This window comes from Eubalaena glacialis, chromosome 1 (assembly GCF_028564815.1).
Source record: "Eubalaena glacialis isolate mEubGla1 chromosome 1, mEubGla1.1.hap2.+ XY, whole genome shotgun sequence".
NCBI lineage: Eukaryota > Metazoa > Chordata > Mammalia > Artiodactyla > Balaenidae > Eubalaena > Eubalaena glacialis.
The window spans coordinates 7892829-7915126 of record NC_083716.1 but is presented as its reverse complement, the minus strand read 5'-3'; the positions used below and the strand labels follow the sequence as shown (position 1 = coordinate 7915126).

Below are 22298 nucleotides of genomic sequence, written 5' to 3'. Positions count from 1 at the left end.
AAGAGCCAGTCCTGCCAAGGCAATGGATGGATGGCAAAGATTAGCTCGAGGATCCCAGAGGCCCGGGGCCTAGGACACACCTCTGCTCCGGGGTCCCCCCAAGGTTGTTCTGAGAGGGGGTGAGGGAGACTCAGCTGCGACTGTAGAAGTACTGTGTCACCTGTAATGCCTCCAAAGAGGTGTGGTTCCCAAAGAGGATGCCACAGGACCCGCAGCCCTTGGGGAGCTAACAGGCAAGCACGCGGTGCCTTCTGGATGACTTGAAAGTGTTAAGAAAGCCTCCCTTTGTGCAAAATGTGAAATAATGTAAATGTCCCTTTCAAAGGTTTAAAATGTGTCATGAATTCCATAACTGCGAATCTGCTGACTAAATGAGTCATCAACTGGGCTTTTTGTACTGCCCATGTCCGCGCCACCAGAGCTCCTGCATAATCACGCCCTGCCCTCCATCCACGCTGCGGGAAATCGGTCTTGAATTATTCATGTTGTGGGTGTCACAGTAGCTTAAAGAGTGGATGCTCTTGCTGAAACATAATCACCCTGACTTGGGAACAAGCAGCTGTGCTCAAACCTGCTCTCGGCACGTGCCAGGCACCCCATAAAACACTGTGGGGAGGGGCAGAGGGAGAGGATGGTTGAAATCAGGGATCCCAGGCCAAATCCAGCCCAATTCCTATCTGGAAATAAAGCTTTATTGGGTCATTGATTTAGGTACTGGCTACGGCTTCTTCCACATGACAGCAGCTGAATGGAGTCGCTGAGACAGAAAGGAACAGCCTGCAAAGCCTCAAATATTTACTACCTGGTCCTTTCCAGAAAAAATGGCTGACTCCTGGTTTAGATAAAGTCAAGCACGCTTCTTTCTCGCAGGACTTCTCAGGGGCCTTTAAAGTGTTATTAGACAACGTGAACTGCCACACAAGGGATTTCCCAAACCTATTAGATGGAGAACCTTCTCTTCCCTGGGGCATCTCGCAGGCCTGGGGTCCACGAGCCACACTGGCCACACAGGCCCCACTGTGGCCTGAGCACGGCATCCTGGGACTGAGGTTAGGAGAGGAGGATGTCGTGATGAGTCCCCCCCAGCGTCTGAGTGACCAAGAGGAGTGTTCTGAGATTCCTGAACTTGCCGATCAATCCATCCTGCCTCCCCCGACCATGAACTCGAGGACACCTCTGTCTGTGTCCCCCCAAATGTCAGCTCCACTCACTGTAGCCAGGAGGAAAGTGCAGCCCAAGGCAGGAGAGCAAAGGTCGCCTGCTTGGAATGCTCACAAGCAATGTCCTACGGGAGGAAGCCTAGCTCTCGGGTCAGCCGTCCTGCCCAGGGGTGTTTGCAAAACTGGAACCATTCACAGAGAGGAGCCTGCAAACATGAGTCACTGCTCCCTCAAATAAACAAACCCAGACACCAGCTCTCTCCCTGGAGCATTGCCTGCCCGGCCCCCCCACCCCGGGGCCTCAGCCCTGCCTCTCCCAGCCCCTGGGCACTGAGCTGGCAAAGACTGGCAAGTGGAGGCAGCTGCTCCTTCCTCCAGCCTCAGACCTCAGGCACGTCCGGCCACGCACGCCACACCCTGTGCAACCACTGTCCACATCCCCGATGCAGGCCCGGGCAGCGTGGCAGAAGTGCCCACTCGCATCGGGCACAGGATCAGGAAAACCCAACCTCTGCCCCGGAGGGCTCATCAGCCAAGGTGAAAGGAATCATGGAGGAACAGGCAAAGTGCTGTGAAAGAGGGGAAATCCAGGAAGGCTTCCTGGATGGTGTGGCTCCTAAGATGTGCCTGCATAGAGGGTACTGACCAGGGAGACTCCAAGGGCAGAAAGACATACCAGAGAGCGGGACAAACTGCCCAGGGCAGGGGGCAGCAAGCACAGAGCATTCTGAGGAGCGCTTTGCTCCACGTCTGCCTGAGGGCAGCCTCGTGCACCTGCAAGAGCCTCGGCTGGGCAGCCTGCCTGGGGACGGGGGTGGCAAAGGCCCTGACGGCAGGAGGGGAACTGCTGGCAGCAGACAGGGCTGTTAGGACCCCTGAGCTGGGCAGCAGCATGATCAGAAGTGGCTGCTCATGTGCAACTTCACAACTCAACCCCCAGAGGGTGTAAGTAATCCTAAGGACAGTAAGTGCCACTGCCCTTTGTGCGCACGCCGTGTGCCTGCGAACGAGCAGCACTGTGTGTGCTGCCTCCTTTTATCCTCACGATGCCTTCATGAGGCGGGTGTGACCCTTATCCCTGCCTTCCAAAAGAAGAGCTTCAGGGAGGGTAACTTGCCCAAGGCCACCCAGCCAGGAAGTGGCAGGGACAGATGTTTGAATCCAGACTCTGGACCGCTCTTTCTTAGCCTTTTCCTGGGAAGGAGAAAGAAGACCCAACACGCTGGGCTGTGAGCTGTGCTCCAGCGCTGTTGCTGACTCATTTCCTCCAGACGGTCCCACCGAACGCTGCATTAGAGCATCAGGAAGGAGGACCCAGCCAGCCCTGACTGTGGTGGTCTTCATGGAGCTGCTCCTTCGCCAGGCTGGGGGCCTCCAGGAAGCCACGAATGTCAGCCGGTCTCAATCCCCATGGCCTGGCACAGAGCCCGGCACAGAGTAGGCATTCAGCAAATAATTGTTGAATGAACAAATGGTTGAACAGCTGTTTGTAAATGACTAAAACGCACGCCATGGCAAGCAGCTTTCCTCTTTAATCCATGTTAAAAGACAAAATGAAGCTCTCCAAATACCTGCGTGATCATAATCCGTCTTGAAGTTGAAATATGTTCCCCCAAATTACCCACCATGTCTGATTTCAAAGAACTTATATTCTTGTAGACTTCAGCTTCAAGATGGAGCATGTCAAATCCTGACAGTCAGGACAAGAGGAGATGTTCAAAAAGACAGCAGCCAACCCCTGCCAGCTCTCCGGGCCCCAGGGAAGACACGGGAGGGGAGACGCTGAGCCTCTCCTCCGGGCTGGTGGGGCTTACACGGTGGCACCAGCTTCTTGGGTTTCCCCATGAGCTGAACATTCTTTCCACTAACCCAGGAATTTGATGCAATAAATCTCATGATTATTGATGGTTCCTCTACTCCAGGTGTGGGCTTATTGGCCAAGGATTAAACATCTTATTCAAGGTGATCTAACTACATTTCTGGAGAGAGAGAAACAGAGGAAGAAGAATGGAGGGTACACAGCCTGTCCCTGGAGGACAGGCTCATGGGGGATTTGGGTTTCAGAAAACAAAAGATCACATGTTGCCAGAGACCTGCAGCTGCAGGACCCTCGATGGGACCGTTCGGTCCAGCTGTGCTAGCGTGGGTGGGACAGGAAGGGGTTGGGAAACACAGATGAGCCAGTCGGGTGAGGCCCTTGCAGAGCAAGATGGCCTGGGTTCAGGTTCTAGCTCTGCCACTTGCTGGCTCTGTGACCTTGAGAAAGTCACTTAACCTCATGTGTAAAATGGGAATAAAAATAAAACCCACCTTGCAATGTTGTTGTGAGGATTGTAAGTAATTATACATAAATGGCCATTTTTGTGCCTCGTTTATCATAAAGGCTACTGCCCCATCTCTCCTTCCATCATCTCTGCTGAAGTTTCCTCTTATTAAAGAAGAAAAAAATATATGTACACGTCCAATAATACCTGGGCCAGGGACTTTGTGTAGTGTCTCAGGCTGTCAAAGAGACTTAAGTGGAGCTGGCAGGAACTCTCCACGGAGGACACTCACCTCCACACTCCAGGTATGTGCTTTGCACTGGAATTTATTCTAAGCCACGAAGATTCTACTCAGACCACCCATTTTGCCCCCCATTCTGTCAATAAATGTCGGGGGGTTCACACAATGGCCAGGCCCAGTGCTGGGACACAGGGACACTCTGACCTGCTCTCCACCCCCGGGGGCTCACAGCCACGTGGGTTCTGGACATTGGGACCATCCTGGGGCTGGAACGATGTCCAGGGTCTCAGAGGGCTTTAGGCCCATTCCTACCAATGGCAATGCTTCCTCCACAAAGAGATTGCCATCCAGTCCTAATAAAATCCCTCCAAACCCAGAATTTTAACAAGCAGATAAACAGGTGGTATCGTGCTTCTTTTAAAATACATATAAATAATGCTCCCTGAGCAAAGATGCTATGCATCCCCAATAATCCTGCATCATCCCTCCCCTCCCCCTGAGCCAGCTGGGGCTCTGGGTTCAGCAATCTGGGGGTGTACCTGATGCCATGCCAAGAGCATCTCAAAATACTGACACATCTGCTCCCCATGACAACCTGGGAGGGGGGGGGCCGTGAGCACCCTCCTTTTGCGGATGAGGAAACTGAGACATGGAAAAGTGAAGAGACTTGCCCAAGGCCAAGCCAGGCCCTACCCTGACTTCTCTCTCCAGAGGGGCCAGGCTACTGACGCTGGCAAAGAAGAGGTCCACCATGCCATGGTCAGAAGGGCCAAGTCCACATCCATCTGCAGAGTCCCTCAGAAAAGGGCGTCTGGCTCTCACGCCTCCCCTCTGTGATCCTGAGTCTATCCTGCTTGACAGTGCAGGGTCCTTGCCCCTCAAGAGCTGACCGGGAAAATAGGATCCAGTGTTCTGGACAGTGAGAGGGTCCGGGGCTTGAAAGGGAACAAGGAACAAGGCCTCCTCCTCTCAGGATACAGGAGTTAGCAAACACCAATACGGGATGCCTAGTGAAATTTGCATTTCAGATAACAAATTTTTAACATAAGTAGTCACATGCAGTATTGGGGATATACTTATACTAAGAAAGTATTCGTAGTTGATCTGAAATGCAAAGGTAGCCGGGTGTCCTCTATTTTTGCTGGCAGCCCTACCCCTCATCTCCCACTACTCTCAATAGTGCTGGTGCAAGCTCAGGATGGGGTCTGGGGCCCAAAATCACACCTCTTCCTACTCTAGGTTATGGTGACCGAATATAATCACATAGGGTGATCGGCAGGGATGAAAGTCGTGGCTTTATGAATATTATCATCAGATTGGAGAACGTGCCCTGGATTTGGAGCAGAGTGACCCGGGTTGATGGCGGCTCCCATCCCCGGCGGTGTGACCCAGCCATATCCCTTAATGTCCGAGCCTTGGTTTCCTTTCCTGCAACTTGGGGCTAATAATGAACCTGCCCTAACTGCTCCCAGAACCGCTGGGTGGATGGACCCTCCGTGACATGCACAAGTGCTCCAGTGAAGCTGAAGTCCTAGCGGGTCCTACTGGGTTATAATTTATTCGTGTCACTTTAATAACAATAAATGGACAGGTTGATTCATTTCCTGACTCCGAGGTGCTGCCCTAGCTTTCTCTACCAGCCTAGTTTTCTGCCTGTACACAGAGTTCATGGAAACGCTATATTCTGGAGGTGGTTAAAAAGGAAGCGAAGCCGTAGCAAATTCGATTTATGCTTCTAATTCCATTTGAAACGACTTTGGCAGTAAATAAACCACTCTCTCTGATTCTCTTAAATCAGCATATTTCAGCAGCAAAGTGACATGTTGGAATCAGCAGTGTGCTCCATCTCACTCTGTTGGCCCACGTGTGTCCACAGTGAAGGGACACTGAGGTCTGGCCCAGTGCCAGGCTGCCGGCCTCTGCAAGCATCAAGACCCTGCCAACCGCTTTGGTCCCTGGCTCCGACGGGCAGTAACTCTCCCCAGCGCGAGGCCTGGTGACCTGCTGGGGTCGGCCTCTCTCGGTTCCTCTATGGTTGCAGGGCACCCAAGGAGGTTTCACTGTGTTGAGTCTGTGAATTGTTGTAGGGTATTCAAGAGGGATGGGGAGGTTTGGGCGGAGATGCCAGCCGAGGCAGGATTCCAGGACTGGCATGTGAACCAAGGGCCCTGCCCTTTAGCCTGAAGCAATTACCCAGGGATTCTTGCTGGGTCAGGGATACTGTGAGTTCATGAGCACAGCTAAGCATTGGGCCCTGGAGTCATCCCGGATCAGCCCCCTACTAATCAGAGAGGCTGGGGAGCGCCTGAGCCCAGGATCCCCATTCACTCGCCTGGGTAATGGGGATGATTCTGTTGTCCACCGCTAAGCTGCCATGAAAATGACCTCATAGCATCTGTCATCCATCACCGACTAAAGCACTTAGCACAGGGCCTGGCAGCTGTCAGCTCAACACAACAGATAGAGAGGGCTTCTTACCAGAGGGCAGACACCTTGGGAGCTCAGAGAAGCTACGCACATGTGCACACACACCCTGACACCTAGAGACCCACAGACACACACACACACACACGCTGACACTCAAGAGGGTTTGAGGTGAGGCCCTGGCACGTGGATGTTTAACAAGCAGCCCAGGTGACTCCAATCACAAGGAAGCCTGAGGCACCACACTAAGGGAAACCGGGGCTCCCCAGCCCTTGGCAGTGTCAGAAACACCTGGAGAGCTTGTTACACTGCAGCTGGGGCCCTAGGGTCTGCATCTCTAACAAGGCGCCAGGCGATACTGAGGCTGCTGGGCAGGGATCCCCCCTTTAGTGGGGGAATTACTGCAACTGTCCAGGGACATGCAGAGCTCTTTGAAGAGAGGCCAGAGGCTGTGATGTTTCGGGGAGGGAAGCAGACATTGGCCACCAGGAGCTCCTCCACCTCCTGGACACCTCCAGCCAGCGTCCACAGGTCCCTCCAATCCAGCAGGTCCAAAATGATCCAGAAGCAGGGGGGCATCTCTCACACCTCCGTCCTCCTCAGCCCTGCCCCTGACTGCTCCCCAAGTGGATCTATTCCAGCAACTATTGCTGTGTGGTCTAAAGCAATCATTTTATTGTGTTCATGGATTGAATTCTACAGGCCGGGATTTCAGGCAGGGCATCCGGACAGCTTGTCTCTGCTCCACAGTGTCTGGAGCCGTAGCTGGGAAGACTCAGGACTGGAGTCTGGAATCATCCTGCGGCATCTTCACTCGCATATCTGGCAGTTGATGCTAATAGCAGCTGGGGCCTCAGCTGCGTCTGTTGGACAGAACCCAACATGTACACGTGGCCTCTTCATGTGGCCTGGGCTTCCTCCCAGCATGGCAGCCTCAGGGCAGTCAGATTTTTCTAGAGATGTCAGGGCTCCCCGGAGAACCTCGCTCTGTTACTTCCACCGCATTCTGGCACCTAGAAGATCAGCCCAATTCAAGGGCAGGGATATCAATGCCAGCTCTCCATGGGAAGAGTGCCATAGAACTCACAGACATGTTTCAAACCCACCCACCAAGTGTCTCCAGGGACTTCCCTGGCGGTCCAGTGGTTAGGACTCCGCACTTCCACTGCAGGGGGCACAGTTTCGATCCCTGGTCGGGGAACTAAGATCCCGCAAGCAAGCCGTGCAGCACGGCCAAAAATAATAAAATAAAATAGAATAAAATAAAATGTGTCTCCAGAAGGCACTCTCTCCTTCACCCCCCAGCCTCCACCTTGGTCTGGGGTCTCCCTGTCTCCCATCAGGGCTTTTGAAACATCTTCGTTGTTGGTCTCCCCACCTCCAGCCTTGCCCTCCAGGCCAGCCATCACCAGCAGGGATGTCCATAACAAAAACAGATCCAGTTGCTTCCTACCTGGTCTCCTCTGGCAGATCCAGTGGTCTGACTCGCAGCATTCCTTTCTCCCAGCCTCATGGCCTCCCGGTCTCTGCTCTAGTCACGTTGCATTCCAAACCTTCCACTCGCCTTCCTGCTCTGCCACCTTCACACAAGCTGGTTTCTCTACAGGGAAATGCCCCTTCTTCCCCTATGCGGATCCTAGCAAACTCCTATTCATCCTTCAAAACCCAGCTCCAACCTCACATCCTCTGTGATGCCGTCTCCAACCCATTTATGATTATAATTGGGTGCAGACCAAAGGTTCCCAGTCTTAGCTGCACATTGGAATCACCCGGGGAGCTTTGACATATATTGATAGCTGGCTGCCACCGCCAGACATTCTGATTTAGTGGACTGGGTGCAGCCTGAGCATGGGGGCTTTTAAAACTCCCCAGAAGATTCTAGGGTGCAGCTAAGGTTAAGAACTGCTTGTATAGACCAATGGCTCACAATATGGCTGCACATGAAAATCATGTGGGGATTTTTAAAAGCATGCCTTTTCCCCAGGGCCCTACCTCAAAGCTATCAAATCAGAATCTATAGGGGTGGGGCCCAGACAACGCAATGGGTCCTTTATGAAACCTCCCCAGATGATTATGTAGCCAGGGTGGAGACACACGGGGGGCAGGTTCTAGCTCTCATTCAAAACATGACATCATGGGGCATGCTCAAAACCTCAATCTAATTTTCAATTTATAAGATGATCTTTATCCTAGAAGTGCATAAGGTCACCAGTCTCTTGAGTTTTTATAGAACACATCACGAGGCACTTTCCAATTTTAAAACCAATAAATGAATGCAAAATATGAATAATTTAAATATCAATTTCATGCACATAATAGATCCTCAATATTCATTGAACGAATTAATCAGTCAATCAATCAATACAGTCCTAATTTTATAGCTGCCCAAAACACTTCTACACCCCTCCCTGAGGGCAGGCCTGGGACCCCAGCCCCCAAGCAAGGACATTTGATGAATGAAGCAATGACTCTGCACACAAAGCAAAAGGGCCCTGAATGTTCATGGCTGTCTCTCTATTTTCTAGGTGTGCCATGAATTACTAGATGAACAGGGGAAATGCAAATATGTCATTTTTGTTCAAAGGATGACAATGTTACAATTTAATTATGGAAAAATTATTGGTTATTGTGCTTTTTTAGAGGCCTGGGGAGAAGCCCAGACATGGCTTTTCAACGTGACAAGAAGCCAAAGGCTCAAAGCCCAGACATGCATGGAGTCAGGTCAGGTGCCCAGCGCTGCTCCGTGCACTGTCCCCCACAATGCGGTGGCTCAGCCTTTCCTAAGCAGCCCTCACTGGGGCCGTGGCCTCTGCTCCATGGCTGGTGGAGGGTGGAGGGTGGAACCGTGGCCTGTGCAGCTCCCCTGTCTTGTGACCTCAGCTGATTTGGCCCCTTAATGGTAAGAATATTCTTCCCCAAAGCCCCCCACCAGCATGGAGCTGCAGCCCAGTGGTAAAGAGGAAGGGATCTCAATCAGACATCCAGGGTTCCAGTGCCTGGTCCACCACCTATTAGCTGTGTGACTAGGGCAAATCACTGAGCCTCTCTGAGCCCCAGTTTCCCTGCCTATACAACAACATCGATGTAGTACCCGCCCCAAAGGCCACTATGTGATGAAGATGGAGTGATGTCTACAGAGCCTGAACACCAGGCCTGGTGTGGAAAAAGGGATCGGGATTTGACAGGTGACAGCACAGAGGTTGAGCCCTCAGATTCCAGGCTGCCTCTTAGTCACTGTACCACTTGGAGCACGTCGCTTACCTTGGTAAGACTCAGTTTTTGCATCTGTAAAATGGGCCCAAGAGCAGAACTCATCACAAGATCATTGAGATGTGCTAGTGCCATGAAGGACAAATCATGGTCACTGGCTTGCGCTGAACACTCAGCATTAGCTGTCAGAATTATTTCCACTTTTTTAGTACTACGGTTATTAATAACTGCCATTTATTATAATAATAAGGAGCTGAGTCTTCTCCCGGCAAGGGTATGGTCATGGTTTGTGGGCTGACAGCACCCCAGAGACTTACAAAAAGCACTCCCCCCACCAACGCAGGCCCCACCAGAACTCTGATGTAACTGTTTTCTAATCAGGGGAAAAACATGGTTCACAGGAGGTGGACAGAGAGGGGAGTTGCATGTCACAGGCCTGTGTCTGCCCTTGCATAACATGCCGCCACCAAGGCTGGAGGGAAGGACAAATTCAGGTTCCCATGTGGCATGACAGGCCCTTTTCCCACTTATAATCTGGGCCACCTCAGCAACCAAACATCTCATTGCACCAAGCCTAGAGGGGGAGTGAGAGTTCGCATGCAGCCTCCCTCTGGAACCATCCCAGGCCCCGCCTCCTCCTCCCATGCCCCGGAAGCAACCTGTGGGCCAGGTGGCAACATGTGCCCAGGACAAGGTCTAAGTCAGGGTGACGCAGACCAGGCCAGCTCCAGCCCTGCCTGGACACAAGACCCCTTCCCAAATGCACACACGAGTCCTGGTACAGGTAAGAGAAAGGAAGACAGAACATTCTTTGGCAAAGTGTGGCATCCTCAGGACTTCCCTGGCAGTCCAGTAGTTAGGACTCTGCGCTTCCACTGCAGGGCCATGGGTTTGATCCCTGGTCGGGGAACTAAGATCCCGCAAGCCACGTGGTGTGGCCAAAAAAAAATAAAAGTGTGGCATCCTCCACCAACCTGTGTGCACCCAGGTGGCAATGTCCTTGAACAAAGGCCAGAGGGCCACCTTCTCCCAATCTACTGTGTGGACAAGATCAGCCTTTATCTGCAGTCAGGACCATGGGACAGTGCAGCTGTTCAGCAAATCATGACTTTCCTGAAGCAGCCAAGGCCAGCTTCCCCAGACCTCCAGGCAGCCATGTGGCATCTCAGAGCACACAACCCAGAAGGAACACGGGAAGGAGAACAGTTAGCAGCACGTGTCCGAAGACATGGGCTCCATGTGGGCTGAGCGTGGCCCGCCGCGGTGACTCTGATGTCTTCGCCTCCCTGTGCCTGTGAGACGCGGATAAGGTAACTAATGCTGGACCCCTCCATGTGCAGTGAAAATAAACATGCCGGTGCAAACTCTAGAGTGCTGGCGGGAGCTAGTGATCACTGCCGGCCCTCCCGCCGGCCCTGGGGGAGCCCCAGCGGAGGAGGGTAAACTTGAATCTGGGCTCCTGGGAGCAGTAACTCAGAGCAGCTCTCCGAAAATGTGAAATTTCTGCGGTATCTCTGTTTGATCTTCAGAGTTCATGCAGACTCTATGTTTAATTCATAATATCTTTGTTTCAGTAAAATGGTGTTTTAAATTGGTTTCCGTCTGGTAGATTGATGTACCTGGGAAATCGATGCTCCAGAAAGTTGTGACTGGGGAGGTGAACCCCACCCCCGTGCTGCCAGCAAAGGCTGCTCGGCACCGAGAGATGAAACCCCCGGACGCCCCCCAGCAGGCTCATTTGGGTGCCCTGAGGAGTCAGGGGCTGCCTCTGGCATGTGATCCCCACAGCCCTACCCCAGATGGGCCTGGCTGCATGTGGGTGAAACTCTGAACAGCTTCTCACTGAATTAACCTGGAAACCTGGCCTCCTGGCCCAGCCTGTGGGAAACAGCTTAGTGAGGCTCATCCGGGCACGGGGTCTAGGAGACACTCAAGTCCAGCTCGCCTTCTCCAGAAAAGGAAGCCGAGGTTACCAGGGCTGTGCCATTTCTGCCTCTCCTTGCGGGTGATCCCATTAAGTCTGAGCCACAGCCTGGCTGGGAGCCCGGGAGAGCAAGTCTCATGCGAGGTTATGGGAAAGGGGAGGCTGGCTTCAAGTTGTGGGGAGGGCTCCCCAGTCCTTGTCACCCCCTCTCCAGGTCCCGGGCCCAGAAGCACCGGAAGAACTGCACTGGCCCCCATGGCAGTGGTGCGATGGTGCCTGCTGGGCTGTTGGTAGAAGTCTGAGAGGGCAAGGTTACCCAGAATGCCCTCCTCCTGCTGCTGGTACAACGTCTCCTGTCTTTCAAAAGCTTAGATTTGGGAGCCAGGTAAACTGGGCTCAGATCCCAGCATGTGGCCTTGGGCTTGGCCATCCAGTCTCTGTCTGGGAGGAGCTCAAGGGAAATCACCAGCTCCCTGGATTGGACCCAGGTTCCATCCCTGGTCAGGGAACTAGATCCCGCATGCCGCAACTAAAAAGATCCCACATGCGGCAACCAAGATCCCGCGTGCCGCAACTAAGACCCAGCCAAATAAATAAAAATAAATATTTTTTGAAAAGATAGTAGTATTCAAATTTCGAGATGGCAGCAAAAGAGCATTAAACCAAGCGCGGGCCCTTCTGAGCCTGCCCCTGCTGTGAAATGGGCAGAACGCACTTGGGCTTGCCTGCCTGAGGGTGGGGGAGGACCACACGCAAGGGAGGTGGTAGAAATGCGTTGTCAACGGTGACTCCCGAGCCCACTGGGGATGTCATGCCCCCCGGAGAGAGGCAGGCGGGCACCCTGAGCACAGCCAGCATCTGGGCGGAGCTGCAGGAACAGCTGTCTCCGGCCGGGAGTGGACAGCAGGGAGCTGATTTTGGTTCTAGATGAGCTTGGATGACACAAAATACATTTCCTTCCAGAGTCTGAACTGTTTTTAGTCACCCAGCAAGCTCAGCGCCGTACCACATTTCTCCCAGTGGCTGTCAGGCTGTAAACCAAACATCGCTGTCTGCAGCCTGGCTGCATGTGCCCAGAGGTCAAAAGCAGCTTGCTCTCAGAGCCTCCGCCAACAGAAGGTGGGTTTTGCTGCACGTGCTGGGACCACCGGCTGTCCGCACCTGCAGATCTTGGAACCAGCATCCGACAATGGATGTCTGGTGACAGCTCTTCTGCCCAGCTGTTCCATCCTTGGTCACCCATTTCCTCTGAACGAGCCGGTCCCCTCGCATCAGAGCTCAGCTGAGGAGTGAGGACACAGCGGAGAGCCTTTGCCTGTGTCGGCTGAATTGTCATGTATTCTCACCTAGGAAGGCGATTTCACACTCTCCTCTCTTCTCTCCAGGAAGCAGACAGGCCCCGTGGGCACAGGTGCTGGGCTCAGATGGCACAGCACGGGGGATCTGAGCTGTGCCACGGATCCGTCCAGCTCAACAGGCAAGACCGACATCCAGAGGTCCCAGGTCCTCCACCCCCAGCCATGGAGCCTGGATCCATCCACGACGCAGGGGGCAGCCACCAAAACTCGGGTACGTTTCCTGAACTGTAAACTGGGAGCTACAATGACCACACAGACACCGCACAGCCTCCCAGCCCCCGGGAAAGGGAGTGTCCTGACCCCGCTTCTTGTGGATGCACCTGAGGCTTAGAAAAGTTAAGTGACCAAAATCTTATTGTCTCAGGTTTACACACGGGGACATCGAGGCGTGGAGAGGTTAAGCAAGCTGAGGTCACCCCCACATCTGGGGAACGCCTAAGTCCACGTCCAGCTTGGAGTAAGTGTCGGGAACACGTGAGCTCACCCGTGTGATGGGGCATCGTAGCCTTTACTGCGGGACACCAAGGTAGGCGGCTGCCGCTCGTTTTAGACACAGAGGGTGTCTCGTGGGCCACAGTTATGGAAAAAAGGGCAACTCGGGGTGAGGAAGTCCAGCTGTCCACCTGCAGTGTCCCCCCCGTGCCCAGCCAGACTGAGACAGCAGAGCCATTCAGTCTGTGTGATGGAGGAAGAGAGGGAGGGGTGGATGAAGCAGATACTACACACCCCTGTGCTCTCCCTCCTTCTCTCCCAGCCCCAGAGCGGGCAGAGCTCAGACTTTGCTCCTCCCTCTACCCTCTCTCGGGAGGTTGGTTGTCCTCTGGGTCCCCAGCCTCCCTGGCTGTGGCGCTGGTACCCAGGCCTGCATTTCTACCCTCCAGCTAGAAAGTGGCCTCCAGCCACGCCTCACCTCAGCCTCCACACATCCGGGAGGCATTCTCCCCTCTGCCCTGTCCAGCTCTCCCCCAGCACACACACACACACACACACACACACACACACACACACACACACACACACACACACGTCTCTGTTTCTATGTTGGCCCCTCTGACAATTTGATGCCTCCTTCTCCCTCCGGCCCACAAGTTTTGCCCATCCTTCTGTCCCAGACTCTCTCAAGCCTCATGTCCTTCTCTCTCATGATGCCGTAGTCTGGGCTTCAGAATCACAAGCGTCCTAATTCCAGCTCAGGCTTTACACCCCCAGCTCTGAGCCCCAGCTCCCTGTCTGATGATGGTGCATCCTTCCTACATCAGAGGGTGGTAGGGTATGTGCGTAAGTGCTTGGCCTGTTGGGGCCCCAATGGCCTGACTACTCCGAACCTATCCACACCGATGTAAAACCAACCAGTCAACATGCTGGACCTCTCAGGAGCCCTCCCACAATGGGGAGAAGACTCTGGGGGAAATGTCAGGACTTACTAGGAATTCTAGAAAAAATAATAATAAAATGGAGAAAATGTATAAATTATATGAGTCTTAGAATAACATTCCCCAGAGCTAAAGGAATATATAAATCTTCAGGTTGATGGGGCCCACTGTCCAAGCAGAAATCCAAGCAGAATGACTCTGTGCTAGAGGCAAAGAAACCCTCACAACCTGCAGACGTTCACCACCCCAGTTCTCCCTTCACAGAGAACACCCAGAGCACAGAAGGCAAGAACCAGGGTGAGAAAACAGATGCAAAGAACGGAAGGAACTTCTAAAAGATGAATGTCCTTAGAGAAATTCAAGAAGATAATGTGGCCCTAAAAAGAGAACAGGTTGTGCTTAAAACGGAGCAGTTAGAGATCAAGAAAGAGTTCGTAGACTTATGGTTACCAGGGGGGAAGGCTGGGGGAAGGGATCGTTAGGGAGTTTGGGATTGACATGTACACTCTGCTGTATTTAAAATGGATAACCAACAAGGACCTACTGTATAGCACAGGGAACTCTACTCAATATTATATAACAACCTAAATGGGAAAAGAATTTGAAAAAGAACAGATACATGTATATGTATAACCGGATCACTTTGCTGTACACCTGAAACTAACACAACATTGTTAATCAACTCTACTCCAATATAAAATAAAAAGTTAAAAAAAAAAAAGTTCTTAGAAATGCCATTGCTAGAACAAAAAAACCTGAAGTTCAGGAAATCTCTCAGAATGTGTATCAAGAAGACAGAGGACAATATGAGAGAAAATATATGAGACGCATAAGATCAACCTAAAAAGATCAACCTATTAAGAATTCTAGGAAAAAATAAAAGGAAGAAAATATATAAATTATACAAATGATAGAATAACATCCCCAAGCACGGAAGGAACATGCACATCTTCGGGTCAATAGAACACACCAGGTACCAAGAAGAATGAATGAAAAAAGACCCACTCCCGGACACATCCTCCTGAAAACTGGAACTCCAGGAGGAACAAGAAGATTCTAAAAGCTTCCAGACAAGAAAAACAGATTATCTGCAAAGGAATTATAATCACCTTTGACATGTGACTTCTCATCAGCAACACTGGAAACTAGAAGACAATAGATACCCCAGAGTCCTTATTAAAGAAATAAAATTCTAAACTTATAATGCTAACTCTTCTTTTAAAAACTAGTAAGTGTAGGGACAACATAAATCTTTTGAGACATAAAAATACTTAGAAAATTTACATCCCAAATATTCTTTTATGAAAAACGTTCTCTCAGAATATTCCCCAGCAAATAAAAAAGTAATCCACGGAATTTTTTAAAATGGGAATCCTAAAACAGAATAGACTTAGCTTTGCATTTGGGGCTCTTCAAAATTCCAATCACGCATGCCAAACTACATAGTCATTAAAAGTTTAGCTTACTGTATTTTATTCCAGCAAAATACTTTATCTATGGCAAATTCATTTCTCTACCCACCCATATACTGTCTAGATAATATTTCCCAGGTATAATATCAGCCATCAATTCTTTGCTCAGCTAGAAAGGATTGGCTCTCTCCCTGGAATATAGACTTCCCTGCATCCCCAGGTCTTCAACAGCTTTTAAAAAATATGTACTTTTTTATTCGGTCATTTCTTAGTATTTCCTCAAGAGAGATAGGCTATTACCATTTTCTACATCCTAATAAATGTGAGACTCAAATTTTATTCATTTTCAATTCCAAACTGTCATATTCATGTACAAAAAGTGGCGCTATCACTGTTCACATGTTGACTTCATTAGGAAAACTATACAAATAGTTAAAATAATGCAAGTTTTATTTCAGTGTCATAAGATTCCTCAAATAGAAAAATCAACTAATTCCAATAATGTTTCCTTTTTTTTTTCATTCAAGTCATGGACTCGGAAAAAAGCTTTTGGAAGTTTTCTTTATTAATTGAGCATCATCTGAGACTATTATGAATACTATTGTGCAATTGACATTAAGCTAAATAGTACTTGTTTTTGCAATGATAATACAAATATAGTTTTTGGTGGAGCACAGTGTCATGGTAAAAAAAAAAAATCCTTACTAAATTAAGAAACCTATGAAGCAGAAATTTACTTGGAATTGTTGATGGTACACATATAATTCATATTGGATCCAAATAAGCTGGTATTCTACCAATATAAGTAAAAGCTGTAGTTGCCAACATTTTGTGACAACACTGATGAAGTTTAAAAAAGAAAAAGAAAAAACATGCTTCAGCATGGCTTAATGTGGTTTGTCTCTGCTACCTGCCATCTATCAGATTTTAGAATAGTTGGAACTTTTGAAGTCAGTCTCAGTGCCCTACAACAATATTGAACTTTTTTGTAAATGAGTTCTCTAAATTTTGGATGCATGTTGTTCAAAAAAATTAGAAAACCTTGATTATTTAACACTTGGATTTTTAGTTTCTGAAGCTCTGAAGGAATTACATTAATTGAAAACAAAGCTCGCAAATAAAAAGACATTGGAATTTATCCCTACAAAATACGGGGGAAAGGGAACACATTAATTAATGAGAGCTCAATATTGAAATTCTATAAGGGTACTTCAGAATATCTTGACTTGTAAGAAGAATCTTTTGATGGAGCTTCTATTTTTAATTAGAAGAAATTACATTCTGTCCCAGAAGGGCAGGAGACTGAAAAAGCCTACCATCTTGCAGCATCTAAATTTAATGAAGCATTCAAAAGAATCGTAAAGACAATTTGATGAGTTTTGTCTTGTAAAAATATTTGCTGAAGAAAACTATTCTGGAAAGAGGCAAAAAGGCAGTACCTGGGAGCCGAAGTCGGCCGAGTGCCGGCGGCAGCGGATTGTGGGAAAAGATGGCGGCCGCCGTTCACCCCCGAGTTGTCCGGGCCCTGCCAATGTCGCGTCGCATGGGGTCACAAGTGATCGTCCCCTACCGGGGTGAGCCATATGATACCATGCACCTTCGCCCCATGGGTTACCTGGGCCAGATTATCTTTCTGGAATGGAAAGGGAGAGACAAGGACTCCATCCTAAGCGCTGTGGAGCACAGCAACGTGGTCATCAATCTCATTGGGCGAGAACGGGAAACCAAAAACTTTGGTTTTGAGTATGTTTTTGTAAAGATCCCCCAAGCAATCGCTCAAGTGTCCAAGCAAGTTGGAGTTGAAAATTTTATTCACGTTTCACATCTGAATGCCGATATTTAAAGCCCTTCTAAATATCTGAGAAATAAGGTTGCTGCAGAGAAAGAAGTGAGAGACACATTTCCAGAAGCTACCATCATAAAGCCATCGGACATCTTTGGAAGAGAGGATAGATTCCTCAATTATTTTGCAAGTATTCAATGGTTTGGTGTTGTCCCTCTTATTTCCTTGGGCACGAAGACAGTGAAACAACCAATATATATCGTGGATGTCACCAAAGGAATTGTTAATGCAGTTAAGGATCCAGATGCCAGAGGGAAAACTTTTGCCTTTGTTGGGCCCAGTTGGTACGTTCTCTTTGACCTGGTGCAGTACGTCTTTGCCATTGCTCACAGACCCTTCCTGGCATACCCTTTGCCACATTTTGCATATCGATGGCTAGGTCGACTCTTTGAAATGAGTCCGTTTGAGCCCTGGACCACGAGGGATAAAGTGGAGCGAGTTCACATCACAGACATGACCCTGCCTCACCTGCCCGGCTTGGAAGGCCTGGGTATTCAGGCCACGCCCCTGGAGCTCAAGGCCATCGAGGTGCTGCGGCATCACCGCACTCACCGCTGGCTGTCTTCTGAGATTGAAGATGTGAAGCCGGCCAAGACAGTCCCTGTTTAGTGGCCCCTGAGCTGCCCTTGGTTTTTGGTGTCATTCAGGTCACTAGTGACCAGGCCACCTTCGGCAGAGAATCCTGTACATAGTGCATAAGAGCCCCTATTAAAACATCTGAGATCAAAAAAAAAAAAGACAGTACCTGGTAAAATAGTTAGGCGGAAAGATTTTCACATTTTAATGCCAAAAAGTAGCATTGAGAACATCCTTCAGTTTTCCCAAGCCCACTAGGTACCCTAACACCTATAGAGAGAATATTTTCCCAATTAAGATTATAGTCTATAACAAAGAGTAGATTAACACCTATAGAGAGAATATTTTCCCAATTAAGAATATTATAGTCTATAACAAAGAGCAGATTAACACCTATAGAGAGAATATTTTCCCAATTAAGAATATTATAGTCTATAACAAAGAGTAGATTAAAGGTGTCAATAATTTCAAATTTACTAACCACAAAATATCTCTTTGAAGAATATTTATGGGAAATTTTGTGGAAAAAAAAAATTAAAGTGATGAGGCCATATCAGGAAAAAAATTGAATACCATTGACATTATGTTAGAGACAGACACGCCTTAAGAAACTGATTAAAGTACATTATTCTGCTTTTTTTGTTATTTATATTCAGATAATCAATATAAAGAACTGTTTTGTTTTGGTTTTTAATTTTATTTATTTATTTATTGATTGATTGGCTGTGTTGGGTCTTCGTTGCTGCACGCGGGCTTTCTCTAGTTGCAGCGAGCGGGGGCTACTCTTCATTGCAGTGCGCGGGCTTCTCATTGCGGTGGCTTCTCCTGTTGTGGAGCACGGGCTCCAGGTGTGTGGGCTTCAGTAGTTGCAGCACGCAGGCTCAGTAGTTGTGGCTCGCGGGCTCTAGAGCACAGGCTCAGTAGTTGTGGCACACAGGCTTAGTTGCTCCGTGGCATGTGGGATCTTCCCAGACCAGGGATCGAACCCGTGTCCCCTGCATTGGCAGGCAGATTCTTAACCACTGTGCCCCCAGGGAAGTCCCTTTAATCATTTTAGAATCTCCTTTCCCCCTCAAAAGCCTTGACTTGGTGTGATCAATAAAATATATGGTCACTCTAGCCAAGAAGGATGAGGAGGCATACTAGTTCTCTGTTGCTGTGTAACATATTACCCCAAAGCTTAACCGCATGAAACAGCCAAGGGTTATTGTCTCACAGTAGAGAGAGGATACCATGTGGCTCAAGAATCTAGATGTGGTTCAACTGGACGCTTCTGGGTCAGGGTCCCTGGTGAGGCAGCAGTAAAGCTGTCAGCCAGGCCTACAGTTAGATCTCAAGGCTTGACCCAGGCTGGGAAATCCGCTTCCAAGCCCACTTATGTGGCTGTCAGCAGGCTTCAGAAGACGTGCCTGCAGGCTTGCGGTGCAGTTGTGGGCCTATATTAGTCAGCACGGGCTGCTATAACAAGTACCACAGACTGGCAGCTTATACAACAGTTCTGGAGGCAGGAAGCCTGGGATTGAGGTGCCCACAGGATTGTTTCTCCTCAGGCCTCTCTCCTTGACTTGTAGTCGGCCGTCTTCTCCCTGTGCACTCACACAGTCCTCCCTCTGTGTTTTTAGGTCTGCATCCTAATCTCTTCTTATAAGGATACTGGATCAGTCATATTGGATCAGGGCCCACCCTAAAGGCTTCATTTTAACCTAATTACCTCTTTAAAGACTCTATCTCCAAATACAGTCATGTTCTGAGGTCCTGAGGGTTAGGACGTCAACACATAAATTTGGAAGGAATAGAATTCAGCCCATGGCAGGGCCTCTCCACCTGAGGGTCCCCACAGTATGGAAGCTTGTGATTCAAGATTGGGAAGAGAGAGAGAGAAGAGAGACTCAAGACACCAAGACAGAAGCTGCTGTCTTTTATAATTTGATCTCAGAAGTCACATCCCATCTTGTCTGCAATATTCTATTGTTAGAAGAGAATCAGTGAGTCCAGAGGAAGACAGGGTTCACGAGAGCAGGGTCTCAGGAGGCAGCCATCTTGGAGGCGGCCTTCCACAATCCATAAGCTTCTCTCTCCAAATCCACCGGAGGGACCTAGACTGAGAGTGGAAACGCTGGCTTTGGAAAGGCAGTTTATCCGCCCTCATCTCTAAGGAGACAGTAGGAAGGCTAGAAAACACGTCAGCCTCTCTGGCTGCCCAGCATGACTAAAAGGTGGAGGCCCACCGGCAACAGGCGTGTCCGCCCAGCTCTCTGGGCTCCTCAGATGAGGACAGCTGGGCGGCTCCCCAGCAGATTCTGAGCTGGAAGCCGTGCGGGAGGCTGGTTCAGCTCCAGGCGGTGAGCTCAAGGCTCTTCTCCCTCAACGGCACGTCGTCTCGTGTGTGAAGTCATAACCCGGAGCCTCACCAAGGCCTCCAGCTGTGCAAACCACCTCCACGTGGGCGGTTCCCCCTCTCCGCCGGGTTTCCCCACGCATCTTTCTGTACTCTGGGCCCCAACTCAGCCAATAGTCTTCATCTGTTCTCTAGATGAGTCCTCCCTCCACTAGCTCAGCCTCTGGTGTTTGCTTAACCATTTCAGGACACACACATCACCCTCATCTCAGACGACGACAGACAACCTGCTTCTCCCTCACGTTGTTCACACAGCAGCCCACGCTCACAGCAACCCCGCTGCCTCCCAGGTGGAACCATTTCAAAGTCGTTGTAAAGCGACAGGGTAGGAAACACAGGGCCTGAGATGACTGAGGACTGTCCCCTCACAGACAGGCGGGCTGACAGATAGGAAACCGAGAGTAAGGTGCTCCGGGCAAAGACGGCACGGCTGGGGGTGTGGGAACCCCACGCAATCCAGGGTGGCCGGCGTTTAGGGCAGTAGAGGAGGGGAAGGTGGGGAGGGAGGTTGGGGGGTGCTTTGGATAACAAGGAACAGGGTGCTGAGCGCAGGTCTCCTAGTCTCTCCTGGCAAAGCTCCTGGGAGCAGGACTCAGCATCCTCTTCATCTCTGCATGCCCCCCCTCCCGTCACACGCACACACACACACTCATATACAGTTACAATCTCATACACATACACACGTGTCCACACACATACACCATCGCCCACAAGCATGGACACACAATACACAAGTCACATATACTTGCACACACATCCACAATGCACACTCACACATCACTACACATGCATCCACATGTGCTCTCTCTAACAGACACACACACACACACACACACACACACACACACCCCACGCAGCCCCACCAGCACTCTCCCAGCCCTGGCATGAGGCTGGGGCTCAGTCAGGGTTGACTGCATTGATGAAACATTAAATCAGGGAAAATTGTGTTTGGGGATCCTTTTTTCCAATTAATCTTTCCAGTTGTTTAACATCAGCTCCTAAGGAATTCGCTGTGTGTGTTCAGAGCCCTAAACTCGTGCTTCTCAAAATTAGAGAAAGATCGGACTTCCCTGGTGGTGCAGTGGTTAAGAATCCGCCTGCCAATGCAGGGGACACAGGTTCGAGCCCTGGTCCGGGAAGCTCCCACATGCCGTGGAGCAACTAACCCCGTGCACCACAACTACCGAGCCTGCGCTCTAGAGCCCGCGAGCCACAACTACTGAGTCTGCGTGCTGCAACTACTGAAGCCCACATGCCTAGAAGCCCGTGCTCTGCAACAAGAGAAGCCACCAACCGCAATAAGAAGCTCCCGCACCGCAACGAAGAGTAGCCCCCGCTCGCCACAACTAGAGAAAGCCCACGCGCAGCAACGAAGACCCAACACAACCAAAAAATTAATTAATTAATTAATTTTTTTTAAAAAATTAGAGAAAGATCATTTCTCTTTCCCACAATTGCATCTGAACTGACCATGCTTTAGAAGGTTTTTTTTCATGAAATATGACTCTTTAAATCAGGCCATGTCTAAGTCTTATACTTTACTCAAGCACTTGGGTGAGGGGGAAATATAAAAGATTCTCTCCAAGCAAAGCACTTCTCCGCGTTTGGGGGGATCCTTTTAAGGAAAGGGGAAAGTATTGGGAAAACAGTCCATGGTCCAACATCCACCACTTTACGGGCTGCAGCTTCCAACCACCACCCCAAACGGAGCCCTGGGAACGGCACACCCCAGGGGTGAAAGCATGGCTGAATTTGTTCAACTATGTTTGCTAAAGAATAACCCCCAAACATGCATTATTTTGTAATAAGTCGAAGGTTATTTTTTCAAGGAGGAAAGAAACAATCCTGTTGACACAATAGATGCAAAGAACTTAGCACCGTGCCTGGCAAGAAGAAAGGGCTCCGTAAATGGTTGTTTAGTTGTAAAGAACCTGCTGGGAGGGAGCCTGCTTTCTGAGTAATCGACATCCTTGATAATTTGATGCCCCTCCCTGGACCCCCTCAGAACGCTGCTCTGAGACCAGCTCTGTAGGCTGAAGGCTCCAGTCTCAAGAGCGCCCGACGAACCCCACTGAACTGGGAGGCTTTCCACTTACCCCATTCTTAAACCACCAC

At 49.9% G+C, this 22298-nt stretch overlaps 1 protein-coding gene and 1 long non-coding RNA gene across 3 annotated transcripts in view; one reads left to right on the top strand and one right to left on the bottom strand.

The window, feature by feature from the left end:
* Positions 1-6742: 6742 nt before the first annotated feature.
* The window catches only part of LOC133092712 (uncharacterized), an 81056-nt gene continuing 65500 nt past the window's right edge, over positions 6743-22298 (bottom strand). For both annotated transcript variants that reach the window (XR_009701120.1, XR_009701119.1), the window contains one exon: positions 6743-7102. This is a non-coding gene — a long non-coding RNA (uncharacterized LOC133092712). The remainder of the gene's footprint in view (positions 7103-22298) is intronic.
* LOC133092706 (NADH dehydrogenase [ubiquinone] 1 alpha subcomplex subunit 9, mitochondrial-like) lies at positions 16856-17888 on the top strand. The gene is given in 1 exon segment (XM_061192387.1): positions 16856-17888. A coding segment is annotated over 1 exon segment (963 nt). The 3' UTR covers positions 17819-17888.